The 19,261-nt window shown below is 43.6% G+C and overlaps 2 protein-coding genes across 2 annotated transcripts in view; both read left to right on the forward strand.

The window, feature by feature from the left end:
• Nucleotides 1–19,261, forward strand: part of LOC134527397 (protein hobbit-like) — a 619,824-nt gene that overhangs the window by 115,069 nt on the left and 485,494 nt on the right. The window lies entirely within an intron of this gene.
• Nucleotides 11,578–12,330, forward strand: LOC134527594 (metallo-beta-lactamase domain-containing protein 1). Its single transcript, XM_063360410.1, has one exon. It carries the CDS (start codon nucleotides 11,674–11,676, stop codon nucleotides 12,292–12,294), a length of 621 nt encoding a protein of 206 aa, XP_063216480.1. The 5' UTR covers nucleotides 11,578–11,673; the 3' UTR covers nucleotides 12,295–12,330.

The following is a 19,261-nucleotide window of genomic DNA, read 5'->3' on the forward strand; positions in this document are numbered from 1 at the left end:
AGTACTACAAACAAACAAATATTTACGAAATTATTTACAAATTCATGTGTTTTTTTTATATTAAAATTTACAATTCTTATACCTTAAAAATACTCGTTTTTTTAGTTTATTGTTTCTGCTTACTTGATAGAATTTAAAATTCTTATCACTTAAAAGTAATTGTTTCTTAGTTTGTTTCTGCTTACTTTGCCGCAACGTTTTATGTTAATGTAAAATTTGAGGTGAAAATAAATTTTATGCGGTGTTTCTTGATTCAGCAAACAATTTTGAATGTGCACATTATGATTTTTATAACTGCAAGTCAATACAAAATTATAAAATTTTATGCACATCATCTGGCAATTATCTCAGGGTGCGGGGGGAAATGGGTAAAAGTTCCGTATTGCGTATCCAAGTTAACCTGTGATCCTGTTGGCATGATCCTGTACACCTGATCCTGTGGTACATGATGCTTATTTTTTTAGCAGTGGACAGGCGCGTAGCGCCGACGCATTTCGCGCGACAGCGCGAAATGTGAAGTTATTTATCATATATGTAATTTATTTTTTACATCAGGTTTCGCGCTGTCGCGCTAAACAAGTCGGGGCTACACGCCTTCCCAGTGATAAAAAAGATAAGCATCATATAACACAGGATCAGGTGTACAGGATTATGCCATTAGAATCAAAGGTATATCTGGATACACCTGAATAAGCAATACAGAACTTTTACCAAAGTTTGTTATATTTTGGTGTAGGGGCTTCTTGAAAACAATCTTTTGAATTTATCAACAAAATCTTTCAACTATATCTTCTTTTATCATTTATTTAATAATACTTGTGTGGGTTTTCATCGGTGTGTGTTGTTTTCAATTATATTATTTGCGGGGTAGGAATGTTGGCTCTGTTTGCAAGATAGGGAAGGGTAAATAGAATAACCTTTATTATCACAATCACTTATCATTGTGGGAAATTCATATATAAATGGACTCATTTCGAGTACTTTTCAATTCCGGGATGAATGTACTTTTAACGAATACATGTGCATAATCTAACTACCACTATAGATTGCAATATTTGGTGTTAAAAAACGAATTACGTAATATGGAAACTATGTTACCGGTATTGTATTTATCACAATATACATCAAATAAGCCACAAATTTATACACAGCAAAAATTTCAATGTTTTTAATACTAAGTAGGTACCATATTAAGTACTTAATGGAAGATGGTAAATATAACTTTCGTGACGTAATATTTAAATACCTGCCATTGCAAATCACACAAACAAATGTAATAATACTTAAAACATTAAATATTAGTTAAATTGTTACAAAAGTTTCCTCGCCACGCACACACGAATTTTGAAGGTTAAAAGCATCACATGGTGTATTTTTATCTGAATAATCACATAACATAATGAGGCGAATAAGTTATTTCTGGTTTTAAATGAAGTAATCTAATATAAGTATATAAACACACGCATTATTAAACGAGATATGTAGCTAACCTAAACTAACCAAACATACAAACGATTTAAATATTTTTCAGAACCATAACAGAGACTACATTTTGAACAAATCATGGTTTCAAAGAACAAAAAACGCTCAAATCTCTACCGGAATTGTGATTCCGCCAGCTCACGAGGTGGCGGAATATATCCGGTAGTTTGTGACGTAATTCCGATACAAAATTCCGCTAGCGAGTGTTCAAGAATAGGGTTTAGCAAATTTCTGGTGGAATCAAGTAATTCCGCTAGTGGAATTCTTCCAGCAGCGTCAAGAATAGGGCCCCAGGACTGGTACTGCATCAACCTTAACCGCCTTGTAATAAATATGTAATTTTTTCTATGGACTACATTATGCTATTGATTATAATATACCTCATTAGCATTTGTAGAGTCCAGAACTTTGTCACCATTCACAATTTCCATACATCCTTCACTGCCATTAAGTACAGGATGTATTTGTTTCAAATTGTATTGGTCCACCTGTAAAATAAATATTTGTGTTAAAACTTTCAACGGGACACTAAACACATAATTAATTAGTAAAGTTTATGCATGAATTGTTTTGTTTAACTTCAATAGTATCAAAAATTAAAAAATGCATTAATATTATATGCAATAAACTTGTTTCATGTTTTAACCAATATGGATTCTTCTTACCTCTTTGGTTAAGCTACTTTCTGGTTTGTCTTCGTATTCTGTAGAGTATATTAACTTAGATGGCACTGTGCACATTTCCATAATACGTTTTGTCCTATCTGAGATGTTATCCATATTTACTTAAAATACTGACTATATAAAATCTACTAAGAATTTGTTATCTTAACATAACTTTCTCAGAAAAGATCAGACAGCAACGACGATAATGCCAACTGTGCAAAGATAAACTATAAATGAATATTAACCAAAACAATTTCAAATATGCCAGTTGGTCTGTTGTTGCAAAACAATCACCAACTATACAGTTAAATCAACACTAGATCATTACTTAGTCTATTGTTGCAAAATAAAATACAGATATTTTGAAGTTGCAACAACAAAATCTGCTCATAGATGTCAGCAGAGTACATGTATATCATTCTTGATTTTTTCTCAGTTAATTACACGAGTGAGCAACAGATGGGGCCAAAATCGGATTTTCAACCAAATTGTTGGTTGGTCTCTTGTTGCATAACTCCGTCCATATGAGGTTCTAATAATTGGCAGTGATGGTAAAAAAAGAATAGACTGGCCCATGGCTAAGGTGATAAAGGTGTGACGTCGACCCAAGTGTCTCCCCTGCTCATAAAGTCCGTTATGCTGCGCCAACCCTTGATCCTCCCCTGCCCCGTGCAGTGATTGTGTGTTATGAGGAACTTACTTTTATATTTAATAATGTGTCATGTTTATTATTTTTCTGTAAAATTTGTAATTATTGTTATATGTGTTTCTAAAATATTATGTGATATTTTACGTTAACTGTCACCGGGCATCGAAGCCGAGGCCAACACCCGGAATCTCTCAGAGATGCGGCAGGAGGGGGCAGTTGGCATCTGGCGGCTGGACGAGGCGGTCGCACGGTGAGACGCAGAGCCAAGAGCACCGACGGGTGAGATCGTGTCAAGGGGAATTGAGACTTCACGACCACGCGGGTTATGCAGCTTATCGTTTTTGTAAATATTTAAATTGTATATAAGGGTTTTTCTTGTTTCCGCGAAATCAGACATTGCGCGTATCAGCGGACACGGGCGTACCACAACGAGACGGACTTCACGTCTTCGACGCTGGCAATCAGACTGACTTTGTTTTTTCGATATCATTCAGGAGGGGACTAGTATGTTCTTCATACGTACGTGTCGCGAGACCACGGGGGCAGCCCGCACTCGGCGCCTGCCCACCGAAACACATGTAGCCGAGCTTCACTCCGCGTAGAGAACGGGTGTTGAGCCGCGCGCAGCCCATGTAAAGGGACTGTGTGAAAGACTAAGTAAATCGTTGTGTCACAAACTGACGAACTTTCATTGAAGCACGGGTAGTGATAATTCCCCCCTGCCACAAGGCCTGAACCCGGACCCAAGAGTAGGACATAACCAGCTAAATTACGGGGTTGATATCCGTGGCTACGACAGGTGTTCCTTGGATTAGATGGAGAAGTCAGAGTGGTGCATTTGAAGACTATGAATGGCGAAATGATGCGACCTGTGCAATGTCTGTATCCTTTAGAAGTCACTAGCCCAACATACTTTGTCATAGAAAAAGAAAAGTCTGGGACTCTCCCTATTAATAAGGTTACTATATTAACTAGGAGTGGGCAGGGTTGTAAAACTTCCATCTAGATTTGTTGAAGACTAAAAAACAAAAAAAAAAACAAAAAAAAACATGGCAATGTAAATATTTAATTTTGTTTTGTGTTTTGATTGGTTTGTCCTATAATCAAAAGGTAGGAGTATGTTGTGTCGCGTACCCGCCTCCATAGAATGCGTGGAGACGTGGCGGACGTCGCTCGGTCGTTTTCTAGTGTTGCCCGGCGCCAGCTCTCTCGTGTAGAGCAGCCTCCTGCGGGGAGGCAGGGGTGGACCGTCCGGCCCGTGTAGCTGCCGAGGGACGTCGCGCGCTGGAGAAATGTGCAGTGCAGGCTAGTTGTGTTAGTCCACGTGTTTTGGCCCGCGGACACGCCAGATACAAAACAACACTCACGCACACGGTAAAGAAAACGATAAAAGAGATTATACACACTATAGAACAGAATCCAAAAGCGATAATAGCGGCGAGTTTATGGAGCGTCTCGCGGCCGCGTCTAGCCTCGAAGGTGGCTCGCACGGGACTGGAGACCAGGACGCCGGCGCACTGCTCTCGCGCGCACGGAGCGGAAGTGACGTCATTCCCAAAGCCGCGGCGTGCTGCGGACAGGGCTGTGATCCGGGCTTTAACCCAGAGGCACGGAGGTACGACGTCAGATGCCCCCCCTGGATAAGCCCGGGTCAATGCCGTCCGTGCTTCCACCCGAGGCAGCAGGATCGGGACGCCCTCTCCCACGGCGGTCGTTGGAGTTACGGCCGCCTTTCTCGCCCCGTACTCGCCGGGTTGTCGTACACAAACGCGTCCAGCTCCGTGCCTGTGACATAGTCTGCCAAGTAACGTGGGGCTCGCCGACGTCGCCGGTTGCATCTCGGGGTCGTCTCAGCCAGCTCCTTGACTGTGACTCTGAACTCTGCATCGGCGAGGGAGGCACCATGTCCCCATCCACCTCGGGTGGGGGAGAGTGGCTCAGCTACCTCCTCCTCGTCCGGCTCGGTCACCAGAGGTTGTTCGCCTGCCGCATCGGCAACCGCCTCGGGCATCCCGGTGACGTCATCGATCTGTGTCCGCGTCGTGCGTCCCCGACGGCGTCGCCTCGGACTTGTGGCCGAGCTTCCTGCTGTTTCCAGGGTCGCTGTTTCGGGGCTGGGGGTGGCATGGAACAGGCCCCGCATGCCTCGGGGTGTGATCGAGTCGTCTGAAGTAGGCGTTTCGTCCACTTCTACTAGGGTGACATCTTCAGAGACCAAATTTTCTCCTGGGACTGATGTTCTCCGTATGGTGTCTCGGTGCACTTTTCGCGCCCGCCGTCCATCAAGGCGGACTAGGTAGGTGCTCCTACTTAGCCGTTTAAGGATCGGGTGTGGTCCCGACCATCTGGGGGTCAACCCGGCACTGTAGTTCTTCGGCACGCTGGACAGAGGCTGCGTGCGCACGTATACCAGTTCTCCAGATTGGAGTTCCGGTGGCATTCGGGTCGTCTGCGGTGTTATCTGGCGAGTATAGGCCCTCTGGTGTTCGAGCGCTGTTGTCATTTCTGCCTCTCGCCGTTGACGGCGCTCCTCTGGATCTTCTTCTTCATCGGCTACCCCGTGGGCTGTCCATTCTCCTGGCAAGGGCAAATTGTGGCCTTGGACCATTTCCGCCGGGGTCATTCCTTTGGCTGCATTGGTTCTGCGACGGATACAAAACAGAGCCTCTGCAAGATGGTTGTTCCACTTAGTATGGTTGCTACCCAGCCTTATGCGCATCTGGACTTTCAACTCTTGGTTTCGCCTTTCCGTCGGGTTGGCTCGGGGGTGGTAGGCAGGTGTGGTCCGGTGTTCGACGTGCCACGAGTTGCACATCTCCCGCCACTGCCTCCCGACGAATTGGCTGGCATTGTCCGTCAGCAGGTCTCTCGGGTAGCCCCAACGTGGGAAGAATTCCGTTTGCAATATTGTCCCAATGGTGTTGGCCCGTACATTGCTGGTGGGGTAAGCTTCTACCCAACGGGTAAAGAGATCGGTCACTACCACCAGGAATCTCTTGCCCCGGGCTGTGCGGGGATATGGCCCATGACATCCAGCGCGACGGACTGGAAAGGGGTAGTGGGAATGCGAGGCTGTTGTTGCTCCATCCCGTCGCTCCACCGCGCTTTCCGCTCTTGACACATCTCACAAGTCCTCACGTACTCCCGCACGTCCCGGGCCATGCCGGGCCAGTGGTAGTGCTGACCGACCGCCCGCCATGTTTGGTCTGCCCCAGGGTGTCCGGCCAGGTCGTGATCATGCATAAAGCGAAACACCGCTTCACGTGCCTCCGGTGGGACATAGGTGCGCCACTCCTGATCGGGTCCCATTCCTCGTATGTAGAGCACACCGTCCCTCGTAGTCCAGGTCTCACATGGTTCCGCTATTTGCTTCGCGCGTCTGCGCTCAGCGTCCTGAGAGGTGCGTTGGGCATCGTGCACCCGACGTTTCAGCTCGACCATGTCCGCAGGAGGCGGGTCGTCGTCTACACCTAGAGCAAGCAGGCGGCAGGTTGGGTCCCTTGGGTGGTGGTGATCCGTCTCACGGCCAGGTGGCAGTATCTCGTCCCAAGATACCTCGTCCTTCAGGCACGATCCCTCATCAGGGTCCCATGACAGGGCATCCGGCAGCTCGTTTTCTACTCCTGGAACGTGCTCCATAACGAAGTCGAACGACTGTAGAAACAGCGCCCACCTCACGAGTTTGCTTTTTCGCCCCTGGAGGGTCCGCAACCATGTGAGGCATTGGTTGTCCGTGCGCAATACAAATTGCCTACCCTCGAGGTGGGGATGGTATTTCTTCAGTGCCCATACCACAGCCAGGCACTCCTGTTCATTGCTGTGGTAATTCCGTTCTGCGCGGCCAAACTTGGCACTGGCGTAGTCGATTAAACACCTGTCCCCATTTTCGTCTCGTTGATATAGCACCGCGCCCACCCCCTCGGCGCTCGCATCCGTCTGCACGTACAGCGTCCTCTCGGGGTTTATCCGTGACAGAGTGTGGCATCGGAGAAAAGCCGCCTTCAAGCTGTCCAGCGCCTGCTGTGCAGCCGGTGTCCATTGGTAGCGCTGTCGTGGTGACAACAGATCTGTCAGAGGGGCAGTGAGCGTGGAGAACTGCGGGATATAGTTCCGCAGCCAGTTGGCGAGGCCCAAGAGCTTCTGCAACTGCTTGCGGGTTCTAGGGGGTTCAGCTTCTGCAATTTTCGCCAGGTGCATCGGGTGCGGACGATTACCCTCAGCATCCACCACATGCCCCAAAAACTCCACCTCTCTCCGTCCAATGTGACACTTCTGTGTGGCACAGGTCAAGTGGTGCATCTGGAGCCGCTCCAGGACCAGGGACAGGTGCTGCACATGGTCCTCCCAGGTCTTGGAGTACACAATCACGTCGTCGAGGTAGGCTGTCACGAACTGGCCAATGTACCCTTCCAGTACGCGGGCCATCATAGCTTGAAATGTGGCCGGCGCGCACTTGAGCCCAAAGGGCATGGCACAGAACTGAAATCGTCTACCATCGGGCACCGTGAACGCAGTCTTTTCTCTGTCACCTGGGTGTATTGGCACCTGCCAATACCCCGAACGTAAGTCAAGGGTCGTGAACACTCGTGCATTGCCCAGGCCTACCAAGGCCTCGTCCACACTGATCTGCGGTGGCGGAGAACTAATGGTGACACTATTCAGGGGACGGAAGTCCACACAGAAGCGCATGGTCCCATCCTTCTTGGCAGCTAGGACGATGCGTGAGATGTATGCGCTGTTGGAGGGTTCAATGACACCATCTCGCAACATTTTGTGCACTTGCTCACGTATCACCCGTTGCATGCGGAAACCATATCCCCTGGGGGCCTCATACACTGGTTGGTCATGCATAGTGGGGATTCGGTGTTCTGTCACCGTTGTGCGCCTGAGTGGGTCGGCAGTGGCGAAGATGCTCTGCCTTTCCCTTATGAGCCGCCTGAATGCATCCTGATACTCTGGGGGTACATCATTGTCCACATCTTCTAACTTCGTGGGCTTTCTCGGGGGAGGTGGTGCTCTACCTAGTGCATACACTGCCAGGCGCTCATGTTTGCCAACATTCACTAGCCCAGAGGCCGGCGCTATCACTGTGTCATGCTCTACCAACCAAGGCTGTCCCAGCACTAGGTCCTCCCTGAGTCCCTCTACTACAACTGCTGCCGTCTGGGTAACCAGCTCCCTCACACTCACCGTTATGATGGCGTCCCCGATGGCTGTCCCGACTCCGGTGCTCGTGGCCAGACGCAGTGCACAGCGTCTCGGTGTGACGTCCGCTGGCGGCACCAAGTGTTGGGCCACGAACACGTGGCTCGCACCTGTATCTACAAGAGCAGCCGTCGGTCTCCCGTTCAGAGTGACGGGTACCCGCATCAGCCGGTCGTCTGGGGTGGTGAGCTGTCCCAGTGTTATGCGTGTCTCGGCCGTGGCTTCGGGAAGGAGGTTAGGTGGTGTGGGGGGCAGAACTGTTGGTCCTACACCCCCTGCTGCCCGTTTCCCGCCAGTTGTTGTTGTTGTTGTTTTTGTTGTTGTCTTGGGCAGTCCTGGTGCCAATGGAACGTGTCCTGCGGGCATCCAAGGCGACACTGGGGTGGTCGGCCTCCGTCCCGCCGATTCCCCGCGCTCCGCCACTCTGGTGCGGTGGTCTGTCGTCTGCCACTCGGTGGGTCTTCGATTGCCCGTGCTACCATCTGCCGTGGACATTGGAGCTGCATGTCTCCCTCTGGGAGAGCGGGCGCTCTGTACTCGTGTCTGGGCTCTCGTCCGGGAGTGGTCTTAGTTGTCCGTCGCCCCAGAAGGCGCTGCAGGTTGCCCTCCGTGGCTACGGCCTGTCGCACATATTCTTCAACAGACCCGTTGCAATACGGCCTGAGGAAGGGTTGTAATTCTTCCCGCACTAACGCGGTCACGTCCGGCAACGCTTGCTCCGGCGCTTCCCCTGGGGCTATGCGACGATATAGCTGCAACTTGCCCGCCAGGAATCTCTCCACCGATTCCGTGTCCCTCTGCGCCTCGCCGTAGAAACGGGCCTTGCAGCTCAAGACTGCCTGGCGGTCATCAAATCACTGCATGAGACACGTGGCGAACTCCCGCCACTGCATATCGTATCGCCCCCATAGAGTCCACCACTCACGAGCTCGACCACGCAACTGTTCGCTTGTGCGCTGGGTCCACTCCTCTACCGGCACACTGCACTGTAACATGCGCCTCTCACACCACCGCACAAACTCCCGTGGGTCTTCGTGCACGAGCCCGCTAAACTCTGGCAGCACTATACGCCCAGCCCCTGTGGCAACCCGCACAGCGTACGCGACTGGCGGCGCTGCCGAGTTCGTAGGTGTGTCCCAGTCAATTATGTTCGGCGACGGTTTATTCTGGTTCGGTAACATCGACCCGACGCGGTTGCCCAAGCAGCCTCTACACTCGTCACATCCCCCTTTTTCCCGGTACACGGCACTCGCTGTGTTCGGGGCTATCCTATGCATCTGCTCTGATGATGCATCCCTGTCCCATAACAACACACCCTCAGCAGTTTCTGTCTTCACCTCACTGCGCCTCAGTGGCGCGCACGTACACGTGTTCCGACACTGCCACTCTCCTGTCACAAGGTCCATGCCTTTCGGTAGCTGACACGTCGCGCATGTATCTGTCAACCCACGCGGCAGCATTGTTTACAAACACGGGGCCCACGTGGCCGCTCCGTCTGCGCAGCCTGTCCGCGCAGGCTATCACCGCGCCCGCCCGAACACCGCCGGCGCGCCACGAAGATCACCGATGGCAGAACGGCGAAAGGGTGAAAAAGGAGGGGGTACCACGGTGCGTTATCCCGTTGAAGGGGGGTGGTTGTGAATCGACGGGAAATATAATCCGGTTGCGGGACGGGAGACGGCGATGCGTTATAAGCTGAACCGTGAAACTGATAGGTGTTGGAAACGTGGGAAAGAAATGGTTGCGTCCTCGCATTGATGAGATCAGAAGTACTGTCTAGGTGAATAAGTGAATCCATCCATTGTCCCAGGTGGATTTTCACGCTGTCTGATCACTCACTGTACACTCTTTTCCCGCACTGCATGCGCTCTCCTGTGGACTTGCAGTTCGCCACACATACGGGCGCCAAATGTCGCGTACCCGCCTCCGTAGAATGCGTGGAGACGTGGCGGACGTCGCTCGGTCGTTTTCTAGTGTTGCCCGGCGCCAGCTCTCTCGCGTAGAGCAGCCTCCTGCGGGGAGGCAGCGGTGGACCGTCCGGCCCGTGTAGCTGCCGAGGGACGTCGCGCGCTGGAGAAATGTGCGGTGCAGGCTAGTTGTGTTAGTCCACGTGTTTTGGCCCGCGGACACGCCAGATACAAAACAACACTTTCGCACACGGTAAAGAAAACGATAAAAGAGATTATACACACTATAGAACAGAATCCAAAAGCGATAATAGCGGCGAGTTTATGGAGCGTCTCGCGGCCGCGTCTAGCCTCGAAGGTGGCTCGCACGGGACTGGAGACCAGGACGCCGGCGCACTGCTCTCGCGCGCACGGAGCGGAAGTGACGTCATTCCCAAAGCCGCGGCGCGCTGCGGACAGGGCTGTGATCCGGGCTTTAACCCAGAGGCACGGAGGTACGACGTCAGTTGGATATGTATTGCTGAATGTTTCTGTATTGGACACAACTTTGAATTAAGGAGTTAAATGTTTTCTGTTTTAGTAAAATATCAGCCACTCAAGATGGTGTCTATGTTTATTAAAAATTTGTGATCTTTGAAACAACAGTAAAGATCTGTAATGTAATCGCAAGTAAATGCAATGTAACGATCGGGATCGTGATGTTTTATTTATTGCATGGTTAATTATGTGTTTTGCGGTTATTTGTTATAGAGGGAGGACACATTAACATGTTGTTAATGTGTGGACCCAACAACGGTCCCTCGAGTTAGGTTACATTAATTCCCAACAAGGTAGTTTTTCTTCATTACTTTAAACGATTGTCTTTGAATATCACCCTAATTATTAGAAAATTAATTTTTTAATTTTAAAACTACTACATTAAATTATAAAACATAGTATTTGGAACATTTGTTTGATGGAAACAAAGCAGAAGTTGAATTTTCTTTAGATAATTCTTTATATAGTTAAACATAAAATGCATTTAAATCATTATTGTCACTTTTAAAATAGTTATGTTTTTGAGATTAATTATTTTTCGAGTTTTCGTCTTCTTGTTTGAGCTGACACTATTGTGCATTCATTTTGTCATTGGCTAAACAACTGTTAAGAAGTTAAACTCCTGAAATCGTTCGTTTAAATATAAGCCATGGCTATCTATCTTGTATGAGAGTAAATAAGTGATGAACGGAAATTTGTAATTAAACTTTGCTTAGTGTTGTTAAGCACAGTTTAAATTCTTAAAAGAAAGTTCTATATCGTTTCAGATCGTTTATAAATAACAATTATAACAATTCCAAAATCTAGTATTTTATGGCTAAATGGGTGCCCTAAGGCCAACCTAACAAGATTTTGATGAAGCGATTAGATTAATTTCCGTTACATAATCACTTTGTGTTGTGTTAGCTGCGTCCTTAATTGTTTGAATTTTAAATTATCAGAGTCATCGGATTATTATATTAATACTAACTTATACCGGACGCGTTGCAGGTTTAACTGAACCTTTCCGCATATTATTTATATTTGGAGACTTAGTTGTTTCATAAGCTAAACTGTACGCCAAATACGTAATGTGCAGTAGGCTTCAGCGTGTTGTGATTTAGCCAGCATTATTTTGTAATTTTTTAAAGTGGTATGAGTACAATAAAATACAACTTGAATTAGTGTTCATTTAAACGATCGAATATAGGCTAATCTCAAGCCGCATGTCTACCACTTTAATACCGACATGTCTGCTTACAGAATACACGTTCTGTTCGAAGGGTACTCGACCCTTCAAGAACATGTACAAATTGCAAACTGCACATGTACGCTTATTACTGGTCAGAAAAATGTGATCGTCGACACGATGACTCCTTGGGATGGGGCACGTATTTTTGAAGCATTGAGGGTACGAAGCTTGAAATGTGAGGATATCGATTATGTCGTTTCAACCCACGGTCATGCAGACCACGTTGGTAATAACAATCTGTTTTTAAATGCCACGCACATAGTTGGAACTTGCATTTTCAAATGCGATAAGTTTTATAATTATGACTTTGACGGTGGAAACCCGTACCCTTTAGACGGCGGAAGTGTGTGTGTGTTCGCGACTCCAGGCCACACCCTTGACCATGTATCTGTGCTAGTCAGAACCGAAGATTTGGGCGTTGTGGTGGTGGCGGGAGATCTGTTCGAAAAGGAAGAGGATGTGTTCAATCCGGAAATATGGAAGGCCTCGGGCAGTGCAGACCAGTGCCTTCAAGTGCAACACAGAAATAAAGTGTTGCTGGAATCTGACTATATAATTCCAGGCCATGGACCTATGTTCAAAGTCACAGAGGGAATGCGTGATACTGTGAAAAATTAACTTTTTCAACTTTGAATCAAATGTTATCAACTACTACATCTAGTACTGCTTCAAGTTATTGAATTCCCTCCCATTTCCATTGCTATAGTGTCCTATTAATTTGGCATTGCCCCCTTTCAAACACTCGCAAAGCAGATTTTCCACAGCCATTGTTTTCCCTGTTGTCCACCTGACTGCCTTAAATCTCTTACCAGTATGCTAGTTGCATTTGGTTCCCCTTTTGGAAATTTTATCAGGCATGCTTCAGTTATAATCCATTGTGGTATTGTCATCTATTTGTTCGGTCTACTGTTTTGTATGTTCATCACGTTCGTACTGAATACCACTGTTGCACTACGTTTTTTTTATATTTCTTGCAGAATATGGGAATTTTGGTAAATATGTAGTTGGGCGGTATTTGCGAAAAAAAATTTTAAGAATCCGAAAATACCTTTATTTTATGCTCTTCAACGTCCTCTTTTCATTAAAAGTGGCGGAGGTAAGACTCCTTCATGTACCCCTTGTCAGTAGTGGAATACAAAGCGCCCGAGTATTCCTTTTCCATGTTGGTCCATCGAGGCTGTACTGCATCTTTGGCTTTATAAATAACATGGGGGCGGGGAAACAGTGCTCCAGAAGCTGAAACACAGCAGTTGACTGAAATATTCTTCCTACCAGTCCCAACTATTCTTCGGTAAAAAGATTTATGTCCCTTTGGTCCAATAGCTTTCAGCTTACTGGGATCTGTTGCAAATCCGGTTTCATCGCAGTTAAAGATCAACTGCGGACAATCATTTTCTTCAACAATCTGCTCTAGTTTTTTATAAAAATCATTAACTATAAAGGAATCACATGCTGCTGCTCGTTTTTCTTGTAAAGACTCTGGCTTTTTTAACCGTAAGTTGGGTTTTCTTCTCATGAATCCCAAATACCAGTCTTCTCCTGGTCTGTCATTGGTGAATGGTGTCTTGATTTTGTTCTGCTTTACTTAAGTTTGAACAATACCGAGCAATTCATTTCTGTCAACTGGATAACCCCACCCTAGCCAAATTGAACTGTTCTAAATCATTTTCCACTTCTTCAGAGAGTGCGGGTGCTCTCCCTCTATTAACTTTCTCTAAAGGAGTCTGCCGCTTACATTTTATTCTGTGATATATAACACCCCGATCTACATGAAATGTTTTTGCTGCTTGCCCATAAGTCATACGATGAGCACGCACCGTTACATACGCCGCCTTCACGTTTGCAGGTTTGTAACTGGGTTTACACCTTTTCTTTACATATGTCCTTGGAATTTTCGTGATGAAGTGTTCACAAAGCACAAATCCAGCTCACCACTTACACACATATTTTTCCTTTGTTATTAAAGCATGAACATATCGCACCCCCAGTAAAATACTGTCGTATGTGAAAAATCCTAGTTTTTGGGGAATCGCAAAAGAAGTATATAAAGTAAATAAATAAATAGGTACTTGAAATAAATACTTGCAATTCAATGACACAAACAATTATTTTATCGGAAGTTTATACTATCTACAGCTATGCACTTGGTGTTATACATTTCATAAAATTAAACAAATATATTTTTAAAATGACTTACTACAGTATTTTTCTGGGGAATATGTGGCAAAATAGAACTTACTACTTACAGTACATGGCATACAATAATATTTAATTGGGTTGCATGCATATTTCCATGCTGAACTACATAATAAAAATAGTTTTATAATCCTACAAAGACAAAGATTATTAAACTGTTGTTTTATTTACTCATGGAATATCAATATTAAACTTTCATCATTTTAACATGTTTGACTGCAGTACAGTAACTTTAGTTAAATTTAACAAATTAATGTAATAAAACAATAGACATATAAATATTCTTAATTATAGACTGTCTTTTGTGTACTAAGATACATAGAAAAGTAATAATTGAAACCTTTGCTACCTAATGGAATTCACACAGAAAAATTGCAGAACTTAATAGTTTCACATTATAAAGCACTAATTCTCACCCATCAGATGCTCATACTTTGTGGGATGTCACGTCGCCTGCAAAGATCTAAAAAATCATTTATCTTGTTTCGTTGAATTTTTGGTGCTTCAGTGTAAGCTTTTTCTAATTTGAATTCTTGAAGTGGTCGGCCTCTCTGTCTTCTTCCCAAATCAATTTTTTTGTAGTCTTCAGTGAAAGTTGTGCGGTATTCAATCATGCCTTGTGACTGATTTTGCTTCGTGACACAAAATTCTTTGACACAATTCCACACCACTTTATTTCCACCTTCATCTACGTTGAAATTTTTTCCAATTTGAGATGACAGCAGTTTAAAGTCATGAAAGTCACTTGTCTGCATCTCTACCACTTCATACGGCTTACTGGTTTTCTTACTGAGCTTGATGACTGTTATCATTTGACTAGGAATGTAAATTGGTCCATTCCGTAAAGCTGGAGCCTTTTGTTTTTCTATGGTGGAATGCATTGCGTCACCTTCATTCTGGGTGTGTCCTGTTGTCAAATATTTATGGCAAACACTGTTTAAATGTGGTATTTTGCAACAGCAAACAAATACATTGAAATGAGGTTCTTATTCTTGTTCTGTGACCCACAGTTGTCGCTATAAAATATATCTGAGACACTCGCACAGTGTGCTGATTGCAAATATTTCAGTACACAACTTGCAATGTCGTTGGCTCCCCTACCTCCTACAGACTCATCCCACAAGAAACAGAATCCCTCTTTCACAGCAATGTCATAGATAGTAAAATTATACATGGATAGTTTTCTCTTGTAATAGAAAGTAGAAATTTGACCACATGGAATTGGCAGGACTGCTTGTAAATCAAACACACAAACCCTAGACTCTTGTTTTTCTCCAGCTTTCTTCAAATCTTCTCCTTTCTCATTCCTTGCCATATCCTTTTCTGCAAGATGCATTTCATGTTTAGCCCTGTTTTGTGCTTGTAATTCAGGCGATGAATTTTTAAATCCTTCAATTCTGAACATTGATCCTTTTTAGGTATAAAAAAACTTATATTAAACTCAGTGTTGAAAATCTTTTCATACAGATACAGCTTACCAATTCGTTCTCTCTCTTCATCATTTTCTTTCTTGGAATTTCTGTCCTCGATGTTTTGCTTGTAAAGTCGGTACATCTCTGCAATAGTCAAGCTGCCATCCAAGTATTTTTGTTGTGTCTGAGCCCTAAGGTAATGAGACTCTACAGCTGGAAATTCATTTATATGCTTTATTATTCCATCTCCAATTGATTCATCTAACTTCTTATGCTGTCCATGTTTTCCTCTTTTATCAGAGTCTACAAAGCCTGATGAATTTCTTTTATCCCAGGATATGTATAAGTACCTCTCAGAAATATCAAAGGTATTCAAGAAAAACCTCTTACATACCCCTACTTTTTTGTTCACTATCTCCAAATGGTATGCAAAATTACTTCTACGGATACTACCTTGTTTCTTGTTTTTCATTTATATAGGTGTCATACTTTTGTTAATGTAATCTCTCTGCCTGTCAATATTTGCCAATTTCAAAAATGAATGGAAAAGTTTCTTTCGTTCATCTTTAGATCAATTTGTTCCACATTTTAAATGGCATTTATCTCCACGGGGTGGCTTCAGTTCTCTGTCATGAATAACCTTCCCACGTTTGGTTGTGTACTGAGCACCTGCATTCCTTTCACATTTCTTCTTATTGTCCTTCCATTCTTCTATGTCGCGGGCATGTTTTCTACCTCTCTTCTGTTGGTCCACCAAGAAATCTGCAACACAACCATTATTCAGTAACAAAAGATTACAAGAAAAATTAATTACATTAAGCCTTTCTATAATGTGTATAAACATCTGATTAGTGTTCGCTGAAATGTTGCAATATATTGATAATTAGTTTTGTGGTATACAGACAGTTATACAGTGTTTATTTGATAAAATTAATATGTCTGAAAATGTATAACGGCAGAATGATAATGAATCTATACCTGAATAATGATTTCTCATATTCACATCAAAATACTAACACACAAAGATGTATGATAAATATTTTTGGTATGATGGCAATTTGAGAACCTAACCCCTGACTTTAAGAAGGTCTTGACTATTTCTAAGTAGTTTCTTGCGAAGTCATTTTTTTAGAAACGTAAATTTACAAAATATTGGGAGGACTTATTTTTTAAATAGAGTATCAGTGTTACAGAAATGCAACCTTACCTGACGTACCACCACGTGGTTCTTTTGTTGAGTGTTCTTCTGTGGTATGAAGTAGTAATGTCAGTGTGTCATTATCTAACTTTTCCAAATCATATTCAATGCTTGTCGAATCTCCCACGTCTGCATTTTGTTCAACAGTCATGGGAATTCCGGTTTCATCTGAAATATCGAGTTCCACTTTATCAAAAAAGCTGGAAATGTTTTCTTCTGCTACAACTGCAACAGAAAAAAAAATAATTTTGAAATATTGGGGGATGGAATGTGGGCTTAACGTCTCTTCTAAAGCGAAGGTCAATAGAGACAATTACACACACAACTGAACAATTTCAAGGAACTTTGGAAAAAATTAGCCATGGCCTATGTTAAGAACTCCTTCCCGGCTTTTGCCTGGAGTGATTTCGGGTAACCATGGAAAACTGTAATCAGGATGGCTGGTGCCAGGAATCGAATCCAGGTTCTCACGAGCGTGAGTCCAACGTGCTAACTGCTTGAACCGCCGCTGTTCAAAACAAGGTAGCAGGAACTGGAGTTGATCGAAGTAGATGTACTTTCGTCATTTTGTATCTGTGCCAGATCCTGAAGGAGCTTTCCTTTGCCATGCTATTTTCCTTCGAAAACAATCTTTCAGTGACTTCCACCGTTTCTGTACCTCATCTTCTGAAAGGAAAAAAAAAAAATTATCAAATATTAGCATGTTAATTTTTGTTTCAGGTACTTGGCGACCGGGAACTCCTTTACTTTGCTCCACTACGAGTTTCTTTTGGGGATAAGTACTGTAGGATGCATTGTTAAAGACACTTGCCAGGCAATATGGGATACGCTGCTTTCTATTTACATAACAAATAAAACAACAGAAGAATGGGTGAATGTGGCTCTACAGTTGTATGAATACACACATTTCCCACATTGTGTCGAGGCTATTAATGGTAAGCATGTCCGCATTGTAAACCCATAAAACGCAGGTTCCCAATATTTCAGTTACAAACATTCCTCTAGTACTGCTTGCCCTTGTTGATGCAGATAATTGTTTTTTAGTTATTGATGTTGGTGTGTGTGGAAAGAGCAGTGATTCTAATGTTTTCAAAAATTATATTTTAGGCCAAACAATAGAAAACAATCAAATTAATTTCCCCCCTCCAAAACAACTGCCAAATGACAACGGAATTAGTATGCCCTATGTCATTGTTGGAGACGAGGCGTTTGGTTTATCACAACACGTACTGCGACCATATCCACAAAGAAACTTCGGTGTGAAAAAAATAATTTTTAACTATAGGCTAACAAGAGCAAGATGAATGGTGGAATGTGTATATGGAATATTGGCTAATAAGTGGCGTGTTTTTCATAAAGCTATAGACGTTGACGTAGAATTTGCACAGTTAATTATTCAATCGTGTTGTGTTTTACATAACTATGTATGAAAAAAAGAAAGAATCCACTTTGAAGACACTATGTACGAATGTCCACTGCAGAATATACATCAGCGCGGGGTAAGGGGAAGTTTGCATGGTACTGCTAACAGAGATTACTTTGCTGAGTATTTCATAACGGCTTTCGGTTCTGTACTGTGGCAGTATGATAAAATATGATTGGATTGACATTGAAAGTCACAGAAAGTTTTTAAATTAAAATTTACAGGCATATATAAGTGAATTATATGTATTTTTTATATTACAAAATTAATTCAATGTTTTTCACTTATGCATGACTGTACCAATTTTGCATAGGGCCTATATTATGTATACATAAATTAAAAATTAATGTTTATGAAGGAAAACAGTGGGTATAAGTGATATATAAAACAAGCAACAACAAATAGTGCTATTTTGTTACAGAGTATTTTACAAACTTATATTGAGCTTAATGTAAAACCTATTAAGAAATAATCACTTGTTTGTAATTTGTATATCAATAATTATTTAAATTGTTTAATAAATACAATTTCCTACCTTTCTCTTTCTTATCTTCTACACCCAGGTCATCCCAGTTTCTGATTACATACTTACATACATCTGCCCACAACTTCATTTTAAAATTTCTGTCACTATAACTTTATAATGCACAATTATAAAGTTCAGGTCGTGTTTCTACTTTAGATATTAACAGTTCCGAATCTATATTCATTTTTGAATGTCGTGTCAATGCACTACTACGAGGCACGAGCACCCTGCTCTGGCAAGTCCGCTATACTGACGTGGCACTCGCAGCTACAGTTCTGTCGCTCGTGTGAAGGGACTGTTTGGACGCGGCGACTCGCGACAGAAATGGAACACGTTGCGACTTTTCAGATGCTGCAACAAAAAAGTCGCTCGTGTGCATGGGTCAATTACAAAGCATTGGTTCCATCAAGAGCGACAGGAAGTCGCCCGTGTGTAAGGGCCCTAATTCAATTCAACTCTGTAATGCAACAATGTCAGAAATAATTTGTGTGGTACTTTGCAGCGCAGTGTTTTTATTATTATTTATTTATTTTTATTTTATTTGTAAGTACCTGCTCAGTAACAAGATATGTAAAATGTAAACAGAAACAAACAGTACAATAAATAAAAAGAAACACAAAAATTGATGTAGCTCCATATTTGAGTACTTATTTTACTTGGCTGGTGCACTGCCGTGCATTCAGACTCAAAGTTTATTTTATAAATATGTGTATATTAAAAAATATTTACATAAATACGTAAATTCAATTTCAATTAATGTGTGTTTTCCTTTCATCTTACCGTATTTCTTTTTCTCAGGCCCGGACAATGTTTCAAATTCTCCGTTAATT

The sequence above is a fragment of the Bacillus rossius genome, chromosome 1 (genome assembly GCF_032445375.1).
Source record: "Bacillus rossius redtenbacheri isolate Brsri chromosome 1, Brsri_v3, whole genome shotgun sequence".
In the NCBI taxonomy this organism is placed as follows: Eukaryota; Metazoa; Arthropoda; class Insecta; order Phasmatodea; family Bacillidae; genus Bacillus; species Bacillus rossius.

Coding starts and splice junctions, on each gene's coding strand:
- LOC134527594 (XM_063360410.1), top strand. CDS start 11,674: ATGTCTGCTTACAGAATACACGTTCTGTTCGAAGGGTACTCGACCCTT.